Here is a 22938-nt window from a genome sequence, read left to right as displayed (position 1 = left end):
GAAGGTAAGAAAGAGGAGACACATACCACACACAGCAACACCGGAACATTTCAAAAATCAAGAAATCTTTAATAGTAACTGAATACGGAAAAATAATCTAGAAAGACATGACAAAAATGGCAATACCAACTCTAATCTGTATTTTTACTTCTTTTTAAGACCAAAATAAAACTCAAATAAAAATAAAAAATACAAAAAAGAAAAGAAAAAAGAACAACTTTACACAAAGCAGTCAATAATAAAAAGCACATTTTGGGTAAGACTGTTTTGTTGTGTGTTTGTATACAGTTTCACTTGTATAGAAGAAGCACATTTGCCAGTTTTGGCAGCAATCACAGCGCAGCAGTCAAGAATAAAGCACTCATAAAACATAAATTATAAAGCACTGCAAAAATAACAGAAGAGAGGAGAAGCGGTAAACAGGAGAAAATAAATCCTTCATGCGTGCTGTCACTGAGTAATACACAAACGTGACACCATAAATTAGTAATTCTTTTTTCTGCTACATATTTATATATTTATACTATGTACACCGGAAGCTTCTCTTTTTTTTTTTCTTCATTTTTTACTTAATGCATGTGAGATGGGAGATGTTAAGGCTTTGATTACTCATCAGATGTTTGGAGCCAAAGAAACGATAAGAGCACGTTGCTCTCAGGAAAAAGAAAAAAAAAGGAAAAAGAAAATATTGGATATTCTGACTATCTAACCTTGTGCAAGACCTGGACCAGGTTTGCAGATTTCTCTTAAAAGCATTTTGTCTGACAAGCCTTACTTGGGCACCGAGGTGGGTGGCAATGGGATGTGCTCGTGTGTGTGTCTGTGGAGGCGGTCGCAGTAGCAGAGGTGGCTGAAGTAAAAGACAACATTTTGGAGTCAAGTTAAAAAAAAAATAAAAAAATGCGACTCTTCTAAAAGCATTCAAAGGGCTCTGGGAGGGGGAGGAGGTCAGCGCGGTGGCATTTTTATGAAAGCGATATTTCCCTCTGCAGAACAAGACCAGAACGGACAATCGCTTTCCTAAAAAGCCTGTGTCTGTGATACTGGGTGAAAGGTGTGCGTCTCCCCCGAATGTGTAGTTGTTTATGTTCTACACAGTCACTGATTCGGGAACAGGCTGGACACTTTGGGGGGCAGAAAGCACTGGAGCAGGGGGACACATCACGGTACAGCTCTTTCCACACTAACAGAACTCTGTATGTGTCCTGACAGAGCCGCTGTGGAAGAGGCAGAGTAAGATGAAGTGTGTTCGTGTGTGTGTGTGCAGCTACGCGAACACATTTGTGTGGGCTTGTGTCAGGAGATGGCAGAGTTGTCAGGTAGAAGGTGTCTTCTGCACAGTTTGGCTGTGGGAGTGAGCATAATGAGACTGACTGAGGGGTGTTTTGTGTGTGGGCGAATGCATCTCAGCACTCTGCGAATGTATACGTACAGTATGTGTGTGTGCGCCGAGTGAGTGAGTCTTCTCGAAATGCACAATAATATCTTCGGTTTGCCAGTTTTCCATGGTGACAAAGGGTGGCTACTCAAGTTACAGTCCAATGGCAGCGAGAGATGTCCTAAAGCCGCCGAACACACTGGCACACAGATTTGCACGCACACACACCGAGCGCTGACTCAACAGACCGTTGCTTGCGTCGTTACGGTCTATCTGATGAATTGAGTATTGTGTGTAAGTTTTTGCATTGTGCAGAGTTTCTGTCAAGGAGAAGGTGAAGCCAATTGTCTTCCAAGAAATGTGTGCTTATAAATGCAGATAAAGTTACCTCGGATAAAAAAAACAAAAAACAAATTCAAGCATATGCATCCCCCCCCCCCAAATCAAATTGGCCCTTGGATAAATTAAACTCAGTCAGTTCAGTATGTTATAAACACCCAAACTACTGAGGTATGCGTTAGGTTAAAAATTACATTCTGAATGCCTTCTGAGGTTTAGCCGACCCACAAACGCTTTCCTCTTTACTTCCATAACATCGGAAACACTGGCTCCATCGATCTGATATTTACATTTTCATAAATATCCACATTTTCACAAGAAAAATAAAGATGCTTACGTATATAGTACACAGATAGCTCACACCAAAATGTACATACAACAGTTTTGTCCCTTTGTCAGTATTCTTTTTTTGACCCCCCCCCCTTCCAAAAAAAAAACAAAAACTAAGTGTTGCACTCATATTTCTTTGTATTGGTGACACATACAAGTGTAAAAATAATACATTTTCATATTGAGTGTGAGAAATCAGCTGCGTTCGGCAAATTTACTGTACCCCAGGTTGGCAGGAGTTGCATTTAAGTATAAGCTAAGGCCATTAGACGATAATCCTATTGAACACACTGGCTTACAATATGCTAGACAGCGCTCAAACACGAAGCGCCGTCTCTATTTTTGTCATCTGTCTCTCTCTCTCGCCACCTCTCTGAAGGTTAACAGCCATCACAAAGGCAAACAAGGTCTGCCTCGCCCTGTGCAGATACTGGGTGAGTGTTTATCTCTCACATCTGTAGTTCAAGGTTAAAAAAAAACAAAAAAAAAAAACAGCTACGATAAGAAACGCAAGCACAGTCATCTTTGCCCTTAGGAATGGGTCACCCTGCATTTGCCCTTATGACCTGCAGCAGAAGCCAACCCATTTCTTAGAAGGTCCTTTACAGGAGGTCAGGTACAGTCATCAAGACCCCTTTCATTGGATTCCCAGTGGGTCCAAGGACAGCTGATTAGGAAGGGCAGGGAACGCAATGATTAGAGGAGCTTCGGTTCTCTCTACGATTGTCCATCACAGTCGCCCAGTGGCTATGCAGATATGGTGACGCATGCAAATGTACACACACCGAGCCTCAAAGACAGCGGTGTACAATAGCCATGGAGTAATATTTGCCCGAGCGGGCCTCCGGTGGCTCGTTAAAAGGATAAATTAACAGTCAGGAGACAATCGGCCCTGAACCTGCATCATAAAAAGGGCCATTTCGCCACATGTTGCCTGTTAGTCAATATGACTCCCATAGCTTTGCTGCGGATGCAACCTTTTATGTCTCCCGATCAATTCACTACATTTAACAACACTGGCTAATGGAAAGAAATATATGATCTCATTGAAAATCTGTCTAACCTAATGCCATTGCACTCTGGAGGTGGGGCTCTTGTTACATCTCACCATTTACTAAAGCGGGAGAGGCAGCTGGGGTGTCTGTGCAGTGGAGTGAACATGGCCACTCCAGGTGGATTAGTCACTCCTGGCATGTCAGGGCACACCGGGCTGGAGTAGAGTAAGTGGGGTGTCTGACACATCAGGAGCGGTAAAATACTACTTTGCTCTCGGTAGCCCTGACCTCAACACCGCCCTGGATAAATCATAAACTCCCCATAAACACTGGAGAGAAAGGGAGAGAAGGATGCGGAGAGAGAGGAGGAGAGACGGAAGCATGATGGAGAGATGGAGGTGGGAGGGAGAGAGGAATCGCCACGTCATAAACGATAAGTGGTGGCAATCTGTTGGTCCCGGCTAAGCGAGCGACTTCACGGCTCATTACCAATCAAGCTCCTCCTGTCAGGAGCGCTCTGAATAGACGAGGATGAGGAGGAAGAGAAAAGAAGAGACGTGCTCCTTTCTAGTCCTCCTGCCTCCTGAATCCCTCTCCCCATCCTTTGACCCTGTCAGATCAGCTACACCTCATTCCCTCATCTCTTGTTTACCGTCTCTTACCTCCAGGCACAGTGCAAAAGTTTGCTCGTAAACACCTTGTTAGGAACTTGGTTCAAACTCTCAGCAAACTTACTTTGTTAAAACCTAACTGCTTTTCTATTTGCTCGCCACACAAAGACCTCATGTTCTTTAAATTTTTTGCTAAGTTCAAATTGAGAGTGTCTACTGCCTGTGATAGTTGGCAGAGTTGTTTTGAGAAGAAGGCAGAGAGAGCAGAGCGAAGTCACCAGCAGACATAAGCAAATACATTTTTACTGTCTCGAAATTACCTGATGGTTACTGTCTATACTTTCAAACTGACTCATACCGCTGTCCTCCACTTCCCACCAGGTGTCACAGCTCAACACGTTGGCAAAACAAAAAGTTTCCCACAGAAGTAAAGAGATTTGCAGGCATCAGGTAACTGCTTGACAACTTATTCCACGGCTACTGTTTTAGTGAAGATAACAGCGAATATGCAAGTGAGATGCCTCCTCTAAGCTTGTAATCACTTTTCCATGAACCTACTCCCACATTACATTGTTTCTCTTTAGCCTGTCTGTCAGTCAATAGGCAAGGTCCCAGTGATAGCGAGAGCACGAGCAGAAGCGGTGGGAGGCATGTTGTTCTTTTCTCCGTTTGATTTTTAGTTCTTAGGGACCACATAACAACAACAACAATCCTTTTACAACATCCCACCACACCCTCTTTTTCATTCTGTCCACTGTGATTAATGATAGACTATAGTTAAAATGGATTTTTTTTGTTTTTCAAAAATAAAAGTGGTATGATTTTCTTTTCACCATCAAACAGGGACAAGACCCCACCGCCACAAAATCCTCAGGAGGAATTCTCCAGCTCGCCTTTTTGCCTCCTCCTCCTCCCCTTCCTCCAATTCCTCCTCCTCTATACGTAAACTGCAGTCCGTGAGATGACCGAGCCATCACGCTGGGACTCCATGTCATCATCGTATTCTCCAATCATCTCCTGATCGCGAATTGAGCGAGGCAAATGGATGGGGCCACCAGGATTGTAGTGATCATAGTTCTCTGCTTCGTCAAGCTCGTCAAACTTCCTCTTCTCCGCGTCGTCCAACTCGTTGCTTAGCAGGATGTCTTGGGCAGTGGGTGTGGTGCTAACCACTTCAGGGTGGCCTCCCATGGTAATCAGCTGGTGGTTGTTTTTCTCTCCAAGGGCCTGAATGGGGGAGCTCTCGCTGTAAACGTAGATGGGGCCGTTGTTGTTGCCGCCGCCGTTTCCCGCACCTCCATTTGTGCCGTTCTTGCTCGCTTTCTTGCCGCCCCCGAATATGCGCGTCTTCATGTCACTGCCGCCATTGGCGCGGTAACCCTGCTGCTGCCTGCGCCTACGGGTGACGAGCACGGCGATGAGAGCGGCAACCAAAAGGAGGGCCAGCAGGGAGCCAATCACAGCTCCCGCCACCACGCCAGCATTGGATGGGTTCTTTGGGGGCTCTGTAGGAGGGAGGCAGGGAGGGAGAAAAACAGGGAAGAAAAAGGATATGGTTGAGAAAGGGTAGAAAGAAAAAAAAAGAAAGAAAAGAAAAAGGTTCGACCAGTGGAGAGGAAGACAAAAAAATTAAGACAGCCAAAAAAAAGTTTTGGTTTTTTTTGTTTGGTTTTTTTAACCCTTGTATGGTGTTCGGGTCTGTGAGACCCGTGTTCAGTTTTTTTCAAAAGAAAAATTAAACAATTAATTATTTTTTCACGTGTAAATGTGTTGTGTCTTTCCACTCACTCCACTTGATTATAACTGATTTATTTATAACATTTTATATAAAAGAAAAACGAGAAGCACATTAATTCATAAATGTGATCTAACAAAGGTAAAGGGAAAAAATTAACCATGTTTGCTGTTCATATGTCTTGTAATTGGGATGAAGTAAACATCTGTTGAGTAATTTAACATAAAATTGTTTGATAGTGTTAATTTGGAAAGCCAAAACTCTAGCGGGTCCACCAGACCCATGAACACTGGCTGAGTAACAAAAATACGAACACCACACAAGGGTTAAAAAAAGAGCAAGATGGCAAGAAAAAGGTTGGATGATGTCAGTGGTGCTGGTCTGAAATGTATGCAGTCAAGTGTGTAAGAGTGCTGAGGTGTCAGTACAGTCAAGTGTGTGTGTGCGCGCGTGTGTGCACGACGAGCATCCTTCTACTTTGACATTTCCTCCTCTCCCTCAAAGCTGCTGCTGTCCCCATTCCCACAGCTACGTCACAACAACGTCTCAACCACCCTCCCCCCTGTGTTGCCCTTCGATAGCCAGGGTCTGTCCACAGACCACCATCAAAAGGCAAGGCAGGGGGTTAAAAAAAAAAAAAAGTGCAACACACACACGCACACACACTTTTATTAAAGAGCATGGATCAGTGTGTGCAGAGCAGAACAGGTGGAGGCCGTGCAGAGGAGGATAATGATGAATGAGGAGGAAGGAAGGGTGGAAATTAGATGAGGAGGAGGAGAAGGTGGTGGAGGAGGAGAAGGTGGTGCTGGAGGAGGAGGCGGCGGATTGAGTGAGTGACAAAGCGACACAGCGGAATGACAAGTCTTCCTGGAAGCAGTGTATGAGCGCGGGCACAGACTGCTGCCCCTCTCCACTTCTGTACGCCACAGGCACTGGTTGAGTGCGCATCAGTCTTATATGTGGGTCCATTTTTCCTCTGGCATTACACATACACAAGAAAAATAAGTCACTTTAGTTCATTTTAATATTGACAAAGGCTTTGTTAGAGTGCAAACTAGCTCAGGAGGCTATGACTGAAACTAGGGCTCTGCAATCAAACACACAGCATCCCTGTTTGTGCGTCTTTGTACAAAAAACTCCAGGGATAAGCAGTGCTGTCTAAATCAGGGTTGTAAAGAGGTCCCATGTGACTTGTCAGTACTCTTTTTCTGAACTTGTACTTTCTCCTCCCCTGATATTCCCCTTCAGTAATACTAGTGCTGTATTTTAAAGCAGGTATTTCAACGGCAACAAATTCAATTGCTTCTGCATGAAAGTCAGCTAACAGTTCAGACTGGGGCTGTGTATTAAATGAAATGCTTCCATTTGTCGTGTCAATAAAAATGCACGAGTCAGTGCCGATATCAAAGCTATTCTAATGTTCCAGTTCAGACTTCAGACAGTTATAAAGGAACGTGACTAAATGAAAACATTAAATTCAGGAAGTTCTAAAATCTTTTAGCTGATTGTGTCACGGGCACAGACTAGCCTAGACTAGTAACACTATTAACACAAGCAGGATGTTGCTGCTTTGTACGGGCTTCGGGGGTCATGAGTTCAGGGCTCTAAGTGCTTTCAGGGACTCTGACAACTCCCCACAAACACAACCTGTGACCGTTTTCCCATGTGCTGCAGTGTCATCTCTGACTCAGTGGGCAGCGAGAATAAAACCAGAATAATGTTTGCATTCGCTGTACGCCAAAGCTTTGGATAGAAGTGTTCTACAAACGTTAAAGGGAATATGCCGACGACATAACGAGTGGTATAACTCAGACAGGAATAACAAATTAGAAAGACAGCTTAGACTTTATTCCGTAAGCTGTTCCTGCAGCATGCCTTCTTGGAAGATATAAAAGTAAGCCTGCTTGAAGTAGGAACGGAAAATGATGTCTCAATATACATTATTCCTACTTTTACAGGGTTCAAAGCATTCACGTCTCCGATTTCTTATTTATTGTACTCATTACTTCGTGATGCCTCAGAATGAAATTAAAGGCTTTCATGTTGCTCTTTCTGCAACAATGCACTTTGTTGAAACATGATGTAATGGAATATAGGCTGTTTGTTATCTGTCACTCCAAAGTGCTACCGCTCCACTCAGGTTTGAGCGCATTAACTACAGAATAAAACCAAATAAATTGTGGTGAGAAAATGTATTTTTTAATTTCAGACTCTGGCAGAAAGTGATCAAGAGCCCTCGGTTAAGCCGAACATCCTCTCTTACCGCTCTTGCTTTCCTTTCCACACTCTGCACTTTCACCAGCTGCGGCAGAGGATTAACCGGTAGACGCTGCCGTTGAAATCCCTGCCTAAATTCGAAAGTAGCAAATCAGCTCGATTCTTATTGTCGGTTCCATTTGAAATCCAACAGAAGCCGGCCTCTCTTGTTAACTGTACAGAGAGCTGACAGTATTACTCGTGTAACACTGATTCGTGTCAAAAGAGAGAATGGTAGTCTACTGCTGTCTACACCTGTGCTTCACTCTTTTCTTCCTCTCCTCAGTTCTGCTACCATTTTCTCCATCTCTGCCTCCACTTCACTAGCTGTCTCCTGCACACGCTCCTTCAGCCCTCCAAATCCATTTTCCCTGTCCAATTTGCGTTTGTATTTCTGTCATGTGTTACTTCTCTGTGCTCTCCTCCTCTGTGTTTCACTTTCAACACATGCCTAGGGAAAGAATTAATAATGCGGGTACATTTTTCTTTCCTTTCGTACATCTTCTCACACTACTTTCCCCTTGCACACAGATCCCCCCCCCCCCCCAAGCTGTGCTAAACATTCCCCTTCACACACACATGAGAGTGAGAGCTAGCCCTCGGTGTCCACTTGTAACAGGAACACAAGAAATGCATTATCACCTCCGACTCTGTGGAGCTCCACCACATGCTACGTGGTGAAAATCTCAGTGCCAAGTTTGGGCCCGATGCTGCCACACACTGCTGTCACATCAAAGGGAATTACGCTGAAAATCAAATGCAAATTCTCTCTGAATTCTACTCATCTAATTATATTTAATGCGTAACTCAAGTCAGTTCTTAAGAGTATTTTTTTTTCAAAGTCTGCGCTGGTAAATCCTTTTGTGGATAATACATCATGTTTTATTCTACCCTTCTGGAGACAACATTTAAAAGATTCACAAAAAGAGATGTAAAGGAGCCATCACAGACTCCAAGTGCAGACTCAGTCACAACCTAACAAAGCACCAGTGGAATTTGAGTGAGTGACGAGAGGACACCTCAAAGACATGCTGACGAATGAACCAGATGGAAAAACTGCAATATGCATGCTGTGTAGATAATGTGGGGAGAAAACCAAACATGCAGTATGACCCCCCCCCCCAAAAAAAAAAAAAAAACCCCCAAAAAAAACAACAACATAAAACTCACACACACAGAGACACACAACATACTGTGGAAGCCAAAAAGACAGCATGGTCCTTATGAAGTCATGTCCAACACAACTGTACGCTCCAAGTGACCGCGAGTAATGAGAGAGATGGAGCAGAAGTAACGTTTGCTGCAGCCGTCCAAAAAACATGCATGGTCTCATTCACATACATACACACGTGCTCCATGGTCATCACTGCTCGGATGTTGTGCTGGGCTGCACCTAGAGCATCCCTTAGTAGTATTCTCTGTCAGTATGTTAAGTTATTGAACACAGCTGAGTGTGTCTGTGCGAGTGTGTGTCTCCAGAAATGTGTGTTTGTGTGTGCTAATTAGGGGTGGGAAGGGGGCCAGTTGCAGGCTGGAGGGAGACTTGGCTCCATCAGACCTGTTCTCTGGCTGTTTTCGCATGGCCGGAGACACACAACGACAGACGCAGACAGATACAGGCGTACACACACAGACACACTCACACACTCTACCCCACGGAGGAAAATAGCCAAGCCCCTTGCCCTTGAACTGTCTCCTTGGATGAGTCTGAAAATGGGAAAAATGCACCGAATTGGGAGGAAATCTCTTTTCCGTTTAACTGAAGAGCCCTTCAGACCATGTGGGGGATTCAATCTAGAGCATTTAACTTTTTTGAGGTTCAGCTGAGCCACCCCTTTAAGGAATGATGAGGGAAAAAACCAAGAAAAAAAATGGATGGAATCTGGGTTAGCCACACAAGAACCCCCCCTGAGAGGAGCCCAGAACGGAGGGATGGAGGGAGGGATGGAGACTACTAAGCTGTGATTAAGGAAGAGCTACTGGTATTTAAGAGTTAAGCTTAGAGAGAGAAAGATAGCACAAGCATGAGATGGAGAGAAGGAAAATGCTGGGGGCAGGAGTCTCTTTTCTGAGCAAGAAGATCAGCGGCAGACTTGCGGAGGCTGAAAGACAACCTGAGAGAGATAAGGAGGATGAGGAGAGAGCATATGCTAACTGAGTGGATGAGAGATGCAATGAAAGAGCAAACTGCAGTGAAATAGATGGCATCGGAGAGATAAATCGAAAGAAATGCAAGAAGAGAGAAGGCTAGGATGTGTTTGCGTGCCTGTGTGACTAAGCAGCAGGATCGAAGATGAGAGGAGGAGAGGCAAGGAGAAGAGAGGACATCCATCCCTCTTGCTGCCTCCATGTGCACAGGACAAGACCGAGGGCAGAAGGCGCGAGTAAGCACACAGACACTAGTGTGTAAATTTGTGTGTGTCATGCAGCTGTGGGGTAAAGGGGAGTGGGGGGACCTGCTATGTAGCAGGTGCTGGCCATTTCACGCCTGTCGGCCCCTCTTAGTCCCGTTTGTCTACACACGTTCACATTAGCATCCACAGGTCTGAACTGCAATCCCATCTGAAGGCATTACACATCTTTCTTAGACTCCTTAATTTCTCTTTAATAGTACCGACCGTCTTTCTTTATGTGCACTTCTCTCCCTTTTTGCTATCTAGAAACTTCTTTTCCTTTGACACTCGCTTGTTGGTTTAGTCACCTATTAAGTGTTGGCAATTTTAGCTCGCGTCTTATCCTCCTTCTGTGCCAATGAGTAAGAGAAGAGTAGGATGGAAGGAGGAGGTGGTCGGTAGCAAGAGAATAAGACCAACTGTGGGAAGTTCAACGCGGGTAAGGAACAAGCAGACCCGAAAGAAAATGAAAGAAGAGAAAGAGGGAAGTGGGATGAAGAATGGGGGAGGAGTGAAAATGTAGGATAAAAGACAGAGCAGGAGAGGAACGGATGGTGGAATTGAGAAGAGAAGCAGCCAGGAGCTGAAGCAGCAAAGGGTGACTGATCCGCTCTGAGAGGCTTGGAGACGGACAGAAACACACGCTACGCTGAGAGATAGCGGAGGCCAATAGTGGTAGAGATAGGATGCAGCAGCACATGATTCCCATGAGTTTTAAATGCTGTCAGCATCGCTTTCTCTCTCTCCATTCCTCGTGCCCTTACTCTCTGCTTCTTTGACTGAGGATTGCATGCTGGCACTGATTTATCTTGGTGTGGCATGTTCCCCATCTTTGCAGTCTAAAAGCAGCAGCCTCTTTCTCCCTCTGCTCGCTGGATCTTTGTATCTCACTTGCTTGTGTCTTGTAATACACAGCAGGAGTTGGTGACATCCTTTTGTGCTACAGAAGCCATTTACACTACCTACTGTATGCAGCAGTACAGAATGGCCCCAGAGGAGTGGTGGTGACGCATGCTGTGGCACCATAAGGAGCCAAGGGACTTGACGAAAGGGGGGAGTGAGAGAGAAACAAAAATGAAATCGGGAGAGACTGAGCAAGAGGACTAGAAGAAGCAAAAAAAAAAAAAAAAAAAAAATGTTGAAATGAGGCCATGGAGGAGCTGGGTGGCTCTTAAGATGTAGTCACTCTCTGCCCATCATGGAAAAGGTTTACCCCGATGTCAGCAGAAAATCACTTCCGGCTAAGTGCAGGCTGAAGAGTGAAGGAGGATGTATTTTGTATGAGGTGAAATACAGAAGTGAACACTGTTGAAAGGGGTGGCTAAAACTCTCAAACAGCAGCAATTGGACTGTATGACCTGCTCTGGAAGGTTCTCTCCAAGTGCTTACACCTGAATACATGCATGCATTTCACAACCTGCAAACATGTACCCACACACACCCAAAGTATTTTAGTTCATGCATCACTGCAGCCATACTGCAGACTATTCTAAAATCCACTATATTACAAAGTGAACCGTATCATTTTGAGCCAAATGTGTCACTTTATGTGTTGCTTGCTTTGCGTTAGTGTTTCCTGTTGTTACTGATGGCACAGAGTATGGCTGAGAAGCAAAAAAGAAAGAATAAGAAAAAGTAGAAGTGAAAATATCTATGGGAACCGTCTAGTTCGTGTGCAGCTCTCACAATATTGAACTACCATGAAAAACCTTCAGGGGAAAAAAAAATAAAATAAAAAAAATGCAAATGCCAAAAGATGTACTAAGCAGCTGACAGACCTTGGGTATTGATAAAGCATGGAAACTTTGATAATAGAGTTTATTAAGCGCATGCAAAGATACACAAAAAACTAACACGCACTCTTAAAAGCAGAGAGGGGAAGGGTTTTATGACGTTGAAGAACAACAACAAGAAAGAAAAAAGAAAAAAAAAAAACACATAAAAGGAATGCACATGCAAGCTCTGATCGCTCAGATTCCCTCCCACACACACACGCGCACTCACTCACACAGACACACACCATGGACTGAGCAGCTGGACCCCTTAGCCCTACACTAAACACCCAAGTTAGCCCTCAGCACAGAAAATGTGTCCGTTTGTGTGTGTGAATATGTGACATGTGAGGTGCATGTAAGGTGCATCCAAGGTGCATCCCTAGGGAAGACATGAGAGCAGAGGACACCAGGAAATGTGTAGCCTGTGTGATAAAAGTGCACTTTGTTCCAGTTCGCGGTTCAGATATAAATGTTTTTATGTACAAGCTAAGGGAAACGTTTACATGATGAATGAGACCCAAGTGAGTCCCAAGAGTGGGCTTTCTCACTTTACTTATGAAATGTTCACTGCTTTATTGATGCCTTTACTGTGTACAATTTATCAGCGTGCTGGGGCATTTGCAAGTTGCGCAAATTACCCTTCGCATTGGTTTTAATCCATTTAGAGCCACAGAAGGGTTGACTTGCAGTGACAGGAACAATCATAATGTTAATTCATTATGTCACAGGGAAGTGCACAAATGAGATTGTTTCCACTGAGAAACATCACACGATGCTGAAATATGATATTTAAAATGTTATCTAACTGAAATTGTAAAGGCCACTTAAGCAGGTGCCTAATTTTAGCATGCTGCGCTGATCTGTGACACTTAAACTCACCTCTGACCAGGATCCCAAACTGTTCTTTGGTCGTCCCGATTTGGTTGTTGACCTCACAGAAAAAAGTGGTGTTGACAGACTCGTCCACATTCTGTACCTTGAGCACATTTTCACTGACCTGCACTGCAGGTGGAAACTCTCCTGTCGTCCTAGAGGGACAAAAGTGCATATCGGTATGAGAAAGAAGAGAACAGGAAAAGAAAAATAGGACATTTGACACTGGGGACAGAGAGTCGGACATTTACAGAAACGTGCTGCGTTGTACTGTTTCGTCATATTAAGCTAATCTTGATCAGCAGCACAAAACCAATCAGTTTGCCACCCTTCCCTAAAAGGCAATCCATTATAACACACTGCTGGAGATACAATGGGGACAGCAGGAAAATCAGTGTTGCTGGATCCAATCCCAAAATCTCATTTCTTCTATTTTAAACTTCCAGACTTTTTTTTCCCCCAGATTTTGTCACAGTTATGTTAATAGCTGATAATACAGAAAATGGAGACAGACGCACACTGTGTTTCTCATTATGCAAGGGTTAAATCTCAAGTCACAGAGTCCATTATGACAAATTATTCAACTATCTCCATAATCAGAGCACAGTTCTGTAGTTGCAATAATAAAAGCGCTAATTATAGCTCTGTGAGGACTGTGAAGCTGGTGATGAAGGGTAAGAAAGGGAAAATGTGACTAAAGAAAAATGGGAGAGACGGACAAAGAGATAAGACAATATAGATTTAAGGATGTGCCAATACTCACGACTTCCACTGGATAGTGGTTGGAGGGGGGTTTGCATTAGCCTTGCAGGTGAGCGCCACATTTGTGCGGCCGATGTACCAGTTGTTGTCATAACCTTCTATGGTTACCTGGGGAGCAACTGGGGGAAGAAAGAATGAATGGGAGGAGGAAATTTAATTTATTAATTTAAAAATAAAGAAAAACCCAATACAATGAGCTCAATTAATCGGGTTAGAATAATTGCTGATGGATGTATGTGCACTTGTGAGAGGTCTTACACTGAACTGCTAAATTCATCTTGAAGCTCTCTGGTTTGACCAGGGTCCTGTGTGATACGACACAGGTAATTTCTTTCCCGTTGTCGTTTGGCGTTGGGACCATGATGTACTCGCTGATCACCGTCAACGTGTTGTCAGTCCCCGGCTGCTGCTTCGTTGTGTAATTGCCATTGGCTGTAGTCACCCAGGAGATCTCGGCAGCGGGTTGGCCATTTGCTGACTTACAGCTTGCCACAGTGATTGGCTTAGTGCCAGCAACCACTGTTACAGGGGAGGCCGAGTTCTCGGGTTTAGCTGATGGATGGATGAACGACATGACGCAAGGGTGGAGAGTGGAGACAGGGGGAGACACAGAGTGGCAGAGAGAAGATTAAAGGATGTAGAGATAGATAAAATGGAAATAACACAGCTGAGGGAAAAGATATTGTGCACATTTATAAACAATCTGAGACACCAGCTGGGCAAAAGCAAATCTAAAACCCGATCTGAATGAGTCCTCTGTTGCCCTGCTCAGCCTCTCTCAGCACAGTAAACATTGAAGTAGGATCAAATATCTATTATGTTTATTTTATGACAGGATATATATTCTTACCACGGAGGAGTTGTCAGTGCACTTTGCTTTTTTCAAGCTTTTTGGAAATTAGTTTCTAAATGTATAACTTGTTTGAGAAATTTTACCAGCTCTGAGTAACTCAATACATGAAATTAGAGCTACGAGAATGTCATTTTCAACTCTTCACACATTTAAAATCAACGTGACCACATGGAATTGCCTGTTGTTGCCAATTCTCTACCACAGAATCATGTATACCTGCAGACAAACACAATAAATAACTATGTTGCTTATTTATCATTTGTTTTGTCCATAATACAGGTATGGGCAGAACTCCTTTGTTTTGTGAACATGTGTAAAGTGGCACTAAGGGGTCAAACGGACTGCAGCTTAAGAAAACACCAGAAATGATGCAAAAGTAAACAAAATTATAAAAAAAAAATTTAAAAAATTTAAAAATCTCACAAAACATAAAGCAAGTGTTTCGGGGGGAGGGGGGTTCATGACGGACCAACTGCGGGAGTGACATAAATCAAAACATGCAAAGGATTTTTCTGAGACACCCTGAAAAGAAGCGAAGTATTCATCGGTGATGTGACGGACAAAAGGATGGAAGGTAACGTGTTTTAATTATACTGAGTCATTTAATACTGTACATATGTTTGCTATTAGCGGTTTACTGTTAGCATGTTACTTCTGCAGCTATTCCATCACGTTCCATGTTTTTATTCAAATTCCATTGTGTTTTGTAGCTTGTGCATGTTTCCATTTGCGTTTTTTTTAAGTTGCATGTGGCCCATCATGCATGTGGGCATATAAGGAAGTTAGATTTGTACTAGCGCTTATGGCTATTTTCTAAAATGCAAACGTTCTGGCGACCAGCCCATGCCATACCTTGCCCTACTACATCTGGAAAATGCTCCAGACCACCCCCCATTACCCTGAAGTACACTGAAAATGGATGGATGGATGTTCTATCATACTTTACTGTTTTATGGTTTTTCCATTATGCTTACAGATAAGTTTCTCCTTTGCTTTCTTAATCTCCAAGCTTTTATAACAAAGCTGTGACACCATGAGTGCAATGGGTTCCCACACTGATTACAAGTCATGTTAACATATAGCCACATTAAAAGCAATTCTCTCGTCATTGTTAAAAACAAAAGCTATCTCATGATATACATCAAGATTGATTCACTGCTCAGGACCGTACTGAGATCAATTCCTTTCATCAAGGAAGCCAATCTCATTTCTAATAGTACTACTACTACTACTACTACTACATTAATCTAAGTCAGGTTTACTTCTTTTAAACAATTTATCCCACTTTTCTGTATAAATGTCTTGCTGTATAGCCTTTTGTTAAGTCTCACAGGGGAAAAATAGAAAGCATCACCAGCACCGATCCTCCAAGCATCAGTGATAACAGTGAGGTGAGGTATCTGTGTCGAGCCCAAAGGATACTAAATGAGAACACGTACCCCAGCCACAGCCTGTTCACCCTGCTTTCCATCTGGCAAGCGATACAGACACATTTGTTTCCCGTTTCTTTCCTTAGGCTGCAAGACTAAATTCTGAATTCATCCTCTGCACTTCAAGTCAAATAATAGACTTTATTTTTATGACTTACGGTCATAAGAACATTGAATTTTGCTCTAGTAGTCGTGCAATAAGAATGAATTCTAAATTTAAGCACAAATTCCTCCCTACTGAGAAGACATTAAGATCTTTTATTTGTATTAAGATAAATGTGTTTACTTTTAGTCTGCTCACACTAGTTTTGAGAAAAGTTTTTTTTAAGACTAGAAATGTGGCTTTTCTAAAAGCTTGATTTAGAAATTGTCGAATTGAAACTCTTCTGCTGACAGATCATTTCGTTTACTTTAAGTAATTTTTTCCCCATTTTATTCCTTTTTTTGGTTATTGATAGCTTGAGTTTTTTGGAGTGTGTACACTCAATCTTTTGCTCCCAAGAGTTAACATTGATAAACAATTACCAGCACCAGTGCAAACACATCCAAACCCTAAATCTACTGTCACTCTCCCTCCAAACCTTAAATCCATCTGTCCCCTCTCTATTCCTATCACACACCACTGATGCACAATTTCCCTGACTGGCCAAATGCATTTCCATATACAATTTCTACATCACTACATGATCCGAGTTATCCTCACCTCCATCTTCTCTACCCTCTTCTTAATTGCCCTCTCTGATACTAGTGTGGGATCAGAGGAAAGCAGGCAGGACAAGAGCTGACAGCAGGCATGACAAGTAGCTAGATCAATATACTGCCTAGGGGGAAGCATGGGGGCATGATGCTTTGGAGAGAGGGGAGCAGGGCAGAGGCACTGGTGCTGGGCCAAAGTTAGACCAATGGTTCCATTGCATTAACAAAACACAATTGATCTGACAATACCACTTATAATAGCAATTAAGCCCAGCTGCATATGCTTTTAACCTATATACTACCTTTGGGGGAAGGTTTGAGCTGGAGGAAAGCAGACAGAGTAAGAGGGAAGATCCTTTGCATTCATACAGTTTGCAAGTTACATATGCATGTAGGGCTGTGCGATATGACCAAAATCTCATATCCCGATATAAGAATTCTATCGTCCAATAACGATATAAATCACAAAAATGTAACATTTTCTGTAAATTCTGTGAATCTCGACTTGCGGGAAGTATTTCCAGCTGTGCGTCATGTAGCTGGAGTCCAGTGTTTTAACAGATCTATGAAACGATACATTTTTAGACATAAGTTGTAAAGGCCGCCGTTTTCTTTGTGAGTATTTATTACACAGCGTGCTGCGGGGAACAGCCTACGGAGCCCCCCAGGGGACATGGGAGAAAAAAAAAATTACGGAGGAAAAAAAAAAAAAAATTAGGGAGGAAAAAAAAAAATTAGGGAGGAAAAAAAAAATTAAGACGGACTTTTGCGAGCGCTCGCAAAAGTATTGCGAGATCTCGCAATAAGTATTGCAAGCGCTCGCAAAAGTATTGCAAGATCTCGCAAAAGTTTTAGCCGCATTCTTCGGAGGCCGCCAGCTCGAAGCCGACCGGGAGGTCGAGGCACGATGTGCCGGGAAAGCGGTGTTCCTCCCGGCTGTAGTAGGTCTCGACTTCCCGTTAGCTTCGAGCTAGTGGCCGCCAGCTCAAAGCCGACCGGGAGGTCGAGGCACGATGTGCCGGGAAAGCGGTGTTCCTCCCGGCTGTAGTAGGTCTCGACCGCCCGTTAGCTTCGAGCTAGTGGCCGCCAGCTCGAAGCCGACCGGGAGGTCGAGGCACGATGTGCCGGGAAAGCCGTGTTCCTCCCGGCTGTAGTAGGTCTCGACCTCCCGTTAGCTTCGAGCTAGTGGGTGTCAGATCTCCAAAAACGTCGGAGCTCTTTTGCAAATATGTGATGTCTTGTAAACCGAGCAGGTATCTGACGTTTACACAACTACATTCACGCCTCAAAATATCTTAAAAGTGTATTTTGTAACCCAGAAAGAGTAATATTACAACTAAGTAGCTGCCGCCATTGTTGGAGTTTTGCGAGATCTCGCAATACTTTTGCGAGATCTCGCAATACTTTTGCGAGATCTCGCAATACTTTTGCGAGATCTCGCAATACTTTTGCGAGATCTCGCAATACTTTTGCGAGATCTCGCAATACTTTTGCGAGATCTCGCAATACTTTTGCGAGATCTCGCAATACTTTTGCGAGATCTCGCAAAACTCCAACAATGGCGGCAGCTACTTAGTCCGTCTTAATTTTTTTTTTCTCCCTAATTTTTTTTTTCCTCCGTAATTTTTTTTTCTCCCATGTCCCCTGGGGGGCTCCGTAACAGCCTGTTCTAACGATGAAAAAAATATTGCCGTAAAGAGTTTATTTTGCGACAGCACGAAACAAACGATAGCGTAAAATGAAACGATAGACGTTTTTATATCGTCATCTGATATATATCGTTATATCGAACAGCCATATATACATGGGTTCCCTACAAACAGATGAGCGACAAATTTAAGGGAAAGAACAACACACTGGCTTTAGTTTGCCTTGCAAAGACACAATGAGTCTCTTGAAACTTTGGCAAAACATGAAAGTAGGTTTTTGGTTGGAAAAGCCAATTTAACTGACAGTGAAACACAGTTGGGCAATTCCACTTTTTATAAATGGCTTGACTACTCAATTAATTCATGTTGTGAAAGTCTGTGAAAAAACCTCAAGCTTCAAATCTTTCAGAGGAAATTGTGCTGGGTTCCTGTGCACCTGACTAAAAGCCGCTGGGGGAAGGTTTGAAAAATGCTTGTTGTTGAGTGGTATCCTCGTGTAATACATTTAACAGGAAACATTCAAGTCCTTGGGAGACAAAAAGCTGCAATGGCTTTGAACCCAGGAGTGCATGTTGGCAAACAGCAACGAATGCAACAAGCTGGGAAGTTACCCCTTGACAAATAGAGCTGTAAAAGCCACGACTCAGTGTGATGCACAACACACAGGGTTCAGGATCTCTTAAAAATGAGTTTGTAGGGTTTCAGGAAGTCAATCCCAGAGTAGGGTAGCGCTGGTGTTGCAGATGTTTAACACTCGTGTTCACGCTAGAAGCTTTTTAGGTTCAGTAGTGCAAGAAATGTAACTAAAGATTAAAAAAAAAAAAAAAAAGCAAAAAAAAAAAAATCTTGGATAAAGAAATCATTTTTGTAGTTTTGCCTCCGTGCACCACAGAGAGGTTTTAAAAATCAAACAATCAAGATGTGATTGAAGTGCAGACTTTCAGCTTTAATTCAAGGCGTTTCACAAAAGTATTGCAATAACTGTTTATGAACTAAAGACACTGTTATGCCCAGCCCCCATTTTCAGAGGATGAAAAAATAAATAATAGGACATTTTAAACATGGGGATTGCTTCATAATATGATGAAAATCTTTCGTAGTCAATGACTGCCCCAGGTCTAGCGCTCATTAGAGTTTTATACTTAACTAAAAAGCTGCTCTGTTGGGTGAGCTCAGGTGACTGACTTAGCTATTGAAGAAAATCCCATTTCCTTGCCTTGAGAAACTCTTAGGTTGCTTTTATAGTACGCTTTGGGGCATTATCCATTTGGATTGTGAAGCGCTGTCTGATCAGTTTTGCAGCGTTTGGATGAATATGAGCAGAGAGTATAGCCCCGTACTCTTCACAGTTTCTGCCATAATATTGTCTCCACTATGTTGAACAGATAATATGGTATCAGATCACAAGTTGTTTCTCTCCTCCTCTGCACTTTTCTCTTCCTATCATTTTAGCACAACTTCATCTTGGTTTTATTCTCACAAATAATCTTTTCAGGTCTGTGTTGGCTCTTTTTCTGACCAAGTCTAATCTGTTCTTCTTGTCTAAAGTGTAACCAGTGGTTTGCCCATTTCTGTAAACTCAGTATTTTCATTTATAAAGAGATTTTTGCGCTTCACAGCATGCACACACAAAAAGACAATGATATACCAACCTGCTTTAGAATGTTCTTGGTGAAATGTCGTGTTGTGTTTAAGGTCTTTGGGCCCTTTTCATTTTCAGAGCTGGCCAGTGAACCCATTCTTGTTAAGAATGTACCAGAGATGTGATTTGACCACTTCTAAAGTTTTAAAAATGTCTGTTACTCTTACTAGTTTTATTAGAGGTGGTTGGGGGTGAAAGTCTGCACTTTAACAACATGTTGGTTATTCGATTAAAATACTGTGGTGGTGTACACAGGCAAAACTACAGTACAAGAAAATTAGAGACCAAACTGTACCTGGACACTTGGCTAGGTAAAATTATAATTGCAATAACAATAATCATCTTCTGGCACATCAAATACCATTCTTTTTTTTTTTTATAATTTTAAATAAAATTGGCATTCTTCAAGAAATTACCTGAAATTCCAACTGGATGTTATTCATGAAGTCTTAAGAGTAAAGATGAAAGCATGAGATGGGAAAAATCCCTCTTTCTTATTAAATTCTAACAAATCTGTTTGCTTCACAAACCACATGTCCAATTTTTTAAGTGGTTCAGAGGTTCAGCTTCTTGGAGATAAAGCATTCATGCCTCTGTGCCATTAAGCACCGAGGCTTTTTCCTTGATTCATCACATCTTTTCTTAAGCTTAGTGCGTAGAGTACATTAGTGACCTACCTAGCATGACCAGCTGGGTGGTGCCACGGACATTTCCGCCAGGGTAGGTAGCAAATTCGCAGGCATACTTCCCCTCATCAGTCATCCTAACATCAGTAATCTGGATAGAAGGGCTGTCCACCTTTGGAGGACTGGGCACGAAGCTGACTCTGCCTTTCACAGGTGAGTTAGGATAGCTGGGCTCATTCCCGGGGAGAAACACAGCTATGTTGACTGGGTCTTGGGTTGGCTCTGGCACGTACATCCATGTGACCTATGATGGCACACACCGAGAGGGTCAGTGGACGGGAAGCATAGAGAGACAATGAAAAACAGCAGACCTCATTCATCATGGCATTGATAAGCGACACCGCGACAGCGTTTTAAGATATCCACATTTTAATGTAAACTCCACAGGGTTGCGTACACGGCATCACAATTAAGTGGGGAGCAGGTATGAATATGGATGCGAGTTTTTCAGGAGAAGTACTCTCTCGACTGTTCTTAGCAGAACCATGCAGAGCTGTGCACTTCCAGCTTCATTGAAATGCAGCTAAGAAATGCACCCATTACCATATTCAATCCCCTAAAGCAAAATGTAGCTTAGCATTGTTTGTTTGGAGTAATAAAACATTAAGCCTAAATGTGACAAAAACCTATTGCTGGCCTCTAGATTATTTCTGTGAGCCATGATTTGTTAGATTAAGGTACAATGTGGCAAATAAACAAGGCACATAGAGCAATATTCTGATTTTTCTTGGTTAATTTTATTGAAGAGAATTGCTTTTTCCACCTCAGACACAGTTTTACGGACCCGCAGAATCAAATCAGTGAGTAAATGACTACTTTATCTACAGGAAAATTGATATTTAACTCAAATTATGACAAATCCACTTCAAGTCGGATACCTGCTGGCTTCAAGTGTAAAAGCAAATTGTAACTGCAGTCCCAATTTCACTGAATTGTATTGTGTCAAGTCAGCACAATGAGCTCCAGTTTTGGGATGACACAGACATTTTTATTTGAATTTCACACAACAAATCTAGTTTGCAGTTGAGAGAGTATAGTGGTGCAAAGAGGTAATCAAATACTAACCAAGGGGAAACACAGATGCATCATGGGATTGTATATCTTACCATTGAAAGCTGTACCCCAGTGGGATCAGCGAAGGCACAGCGCAGGTTGACTGTCTGGCCAGGATACGATGTCACCTCTTGGTCTACTTTTACACGCTGACCTGAAGCTCCTGAACAAAACAAAGACAGAGACAAAAAAAAAAAAAAAAAAAAAAAGCATTACTCTCAATGTTTCCCTTTAAACACAAACTACAGGAGAAAGCAAAGAAAAGGAACAGTCTTGGTACAAAGCAAAGATAAATGAGGACACTATGGAAGTGTGTGTGATACACAGGACAGCATTACTGAACTCAGGCAAGTAGGCCAAGAGTCTGGTACCTCTCCATGACAGTGCGTGCGTGGACAGATTGGTGGTGGGGGGAAGCGAAGTTGTGTGTTGGGGGAGAGAGAAAAAAAGAAAAGGAGGAGGAGGAAAGCCAGTTCTTTTTTACCCATAGGTCATAAATCATGTGGATGGGTTATGCTTTTCTATAGCCTGCCATTTTCTGTGCCGACACATTCCTGTGTAACAGCAAAGAGTCAAAATAAATATGCTTTTCTTAGTGCGTTTTGTCAGTGGGTGTGTGAGAAACAGAACGAGCAAAGGAGCTTTAGAACGACAATCTGTGCAAGTGTGTGTGTGTCCGTCTCTGTGTGTGTAATCCAGGTTTCTGTGAAAAATGTAATTACTTGTATGAGTAAGCGCGCATTAGTGTATGTCAGCAAGATGGCACCTGTTTTAAGTAAGAGTGGATTACCGGCGGATACACAACTTCAAATGTCTGCAGCCAGGCCTACATTTCCATACGAGTGTGTGCGCTCGCAGTGTGTTTACCGGGAAGCTACAGACACAGACACACATAGAATGAGCAAAACACAATTTCCCCTAAAGACAAACAATTACTTGAAAAACTAGTTCCACTAGTTTGTGCTGAGCTCAAGCTGTTGTGTTGAAACTAATATGATCTGCTGCACTGGCAGAACACACACACACACACACACACACACACACACACACGCACGCACACATATATATAAAGGCACCCACACACAAACGAAACCCGTACGCAAGAGATAAGAGGAAAGGGCAACGCTGTCTTTCTCGTTTGACGAGCAATAAACACCACACCTTCTCTTCTCAAGGGAGACCTGAGGTATCAATACAGAGAAAGAGAAGAGGCAGGAATGAGTGAAGAACCGAGTGGGAAAGTGGAAGAAAGCAAGCCTTTCCTAGAATAACACCAGCTCTCCCAGGACCAGCCCAATTTACAACCACAAAACAACCCCCTTGTAGCCACAGAGGAACCTCTGGACAACCACTAAACAGCCCGTGGGATCAGCAGCGAGCCTTATTGGGCTGAAAAGATGAACAAGTTGTTGTTTTTTTTAAATTTCATTTTGCTTGAAGACTCATGCACGAGCATAGCTATGCAAGTCGACACACGGC

General features: G+C 42.9%; 1 protein-coding gene across 2 annotated transcripts in view; it reads right to left on the bottom strand.

Annotated features, from left to right (window-relative positions):
- LOC308405867 (nectin-2) overlaps positions 1–22938 on the bottom strand; it is a 94786-nt gene that overhangs the window by 42879 nt on the left and 28969 nt on the right. Inside the window, exons 2-7 of one of the 2 annotated variants that reach the window (XM_080896639.1) lie at positions 21513–21622; positions 20398–20650; positions 13709–14002; positions 13452–13569; positions 12695–12843; positions 60–5158 (exon numbers count right to left, since the gene is read on the bottom strand). In XM_080896639.1, the coding sequence (XP_080752765.1) occupies positions 4590–5158; positions 12695–12843; positions 13452–13569; positions 13709–14002; positions 20398–20650; positions 21513–21622 (1493 nt within the window). In that variant the 3' untranslated portion in view covers positions 60–4589. Of the gene's footprint in view, positions 1–59; positions 5159–12694; positions 12844–13451; positions 13570–13708; positions 14003–20397; positions 20651–21512; positions 21623–22938 lie in introns of those variants that run through there. The other variant, XM_080896640.1, reaches the window with a different exon arrangement.

This window comes from Rhamphochromis sp. 'chilingali' (genome assembly GCF_963969265.1).
Source record: "Rhamphochromis sp. 'chilingali' genome assembly, chromosome: 11".
Classification (NCBI taxonomy): domain Eukaryota; kingdom Metazoa; phylum Chordata; class Actinopteri; order Cichliformes; family Cichlidae; genus Rhamphochromis; species Rhamphochromis sp. 'chilingali'.
Note: the sequence above shows the minus strand (reverse complement) of the source record. Positions and strands in the feature narration are given on the sequence as shown.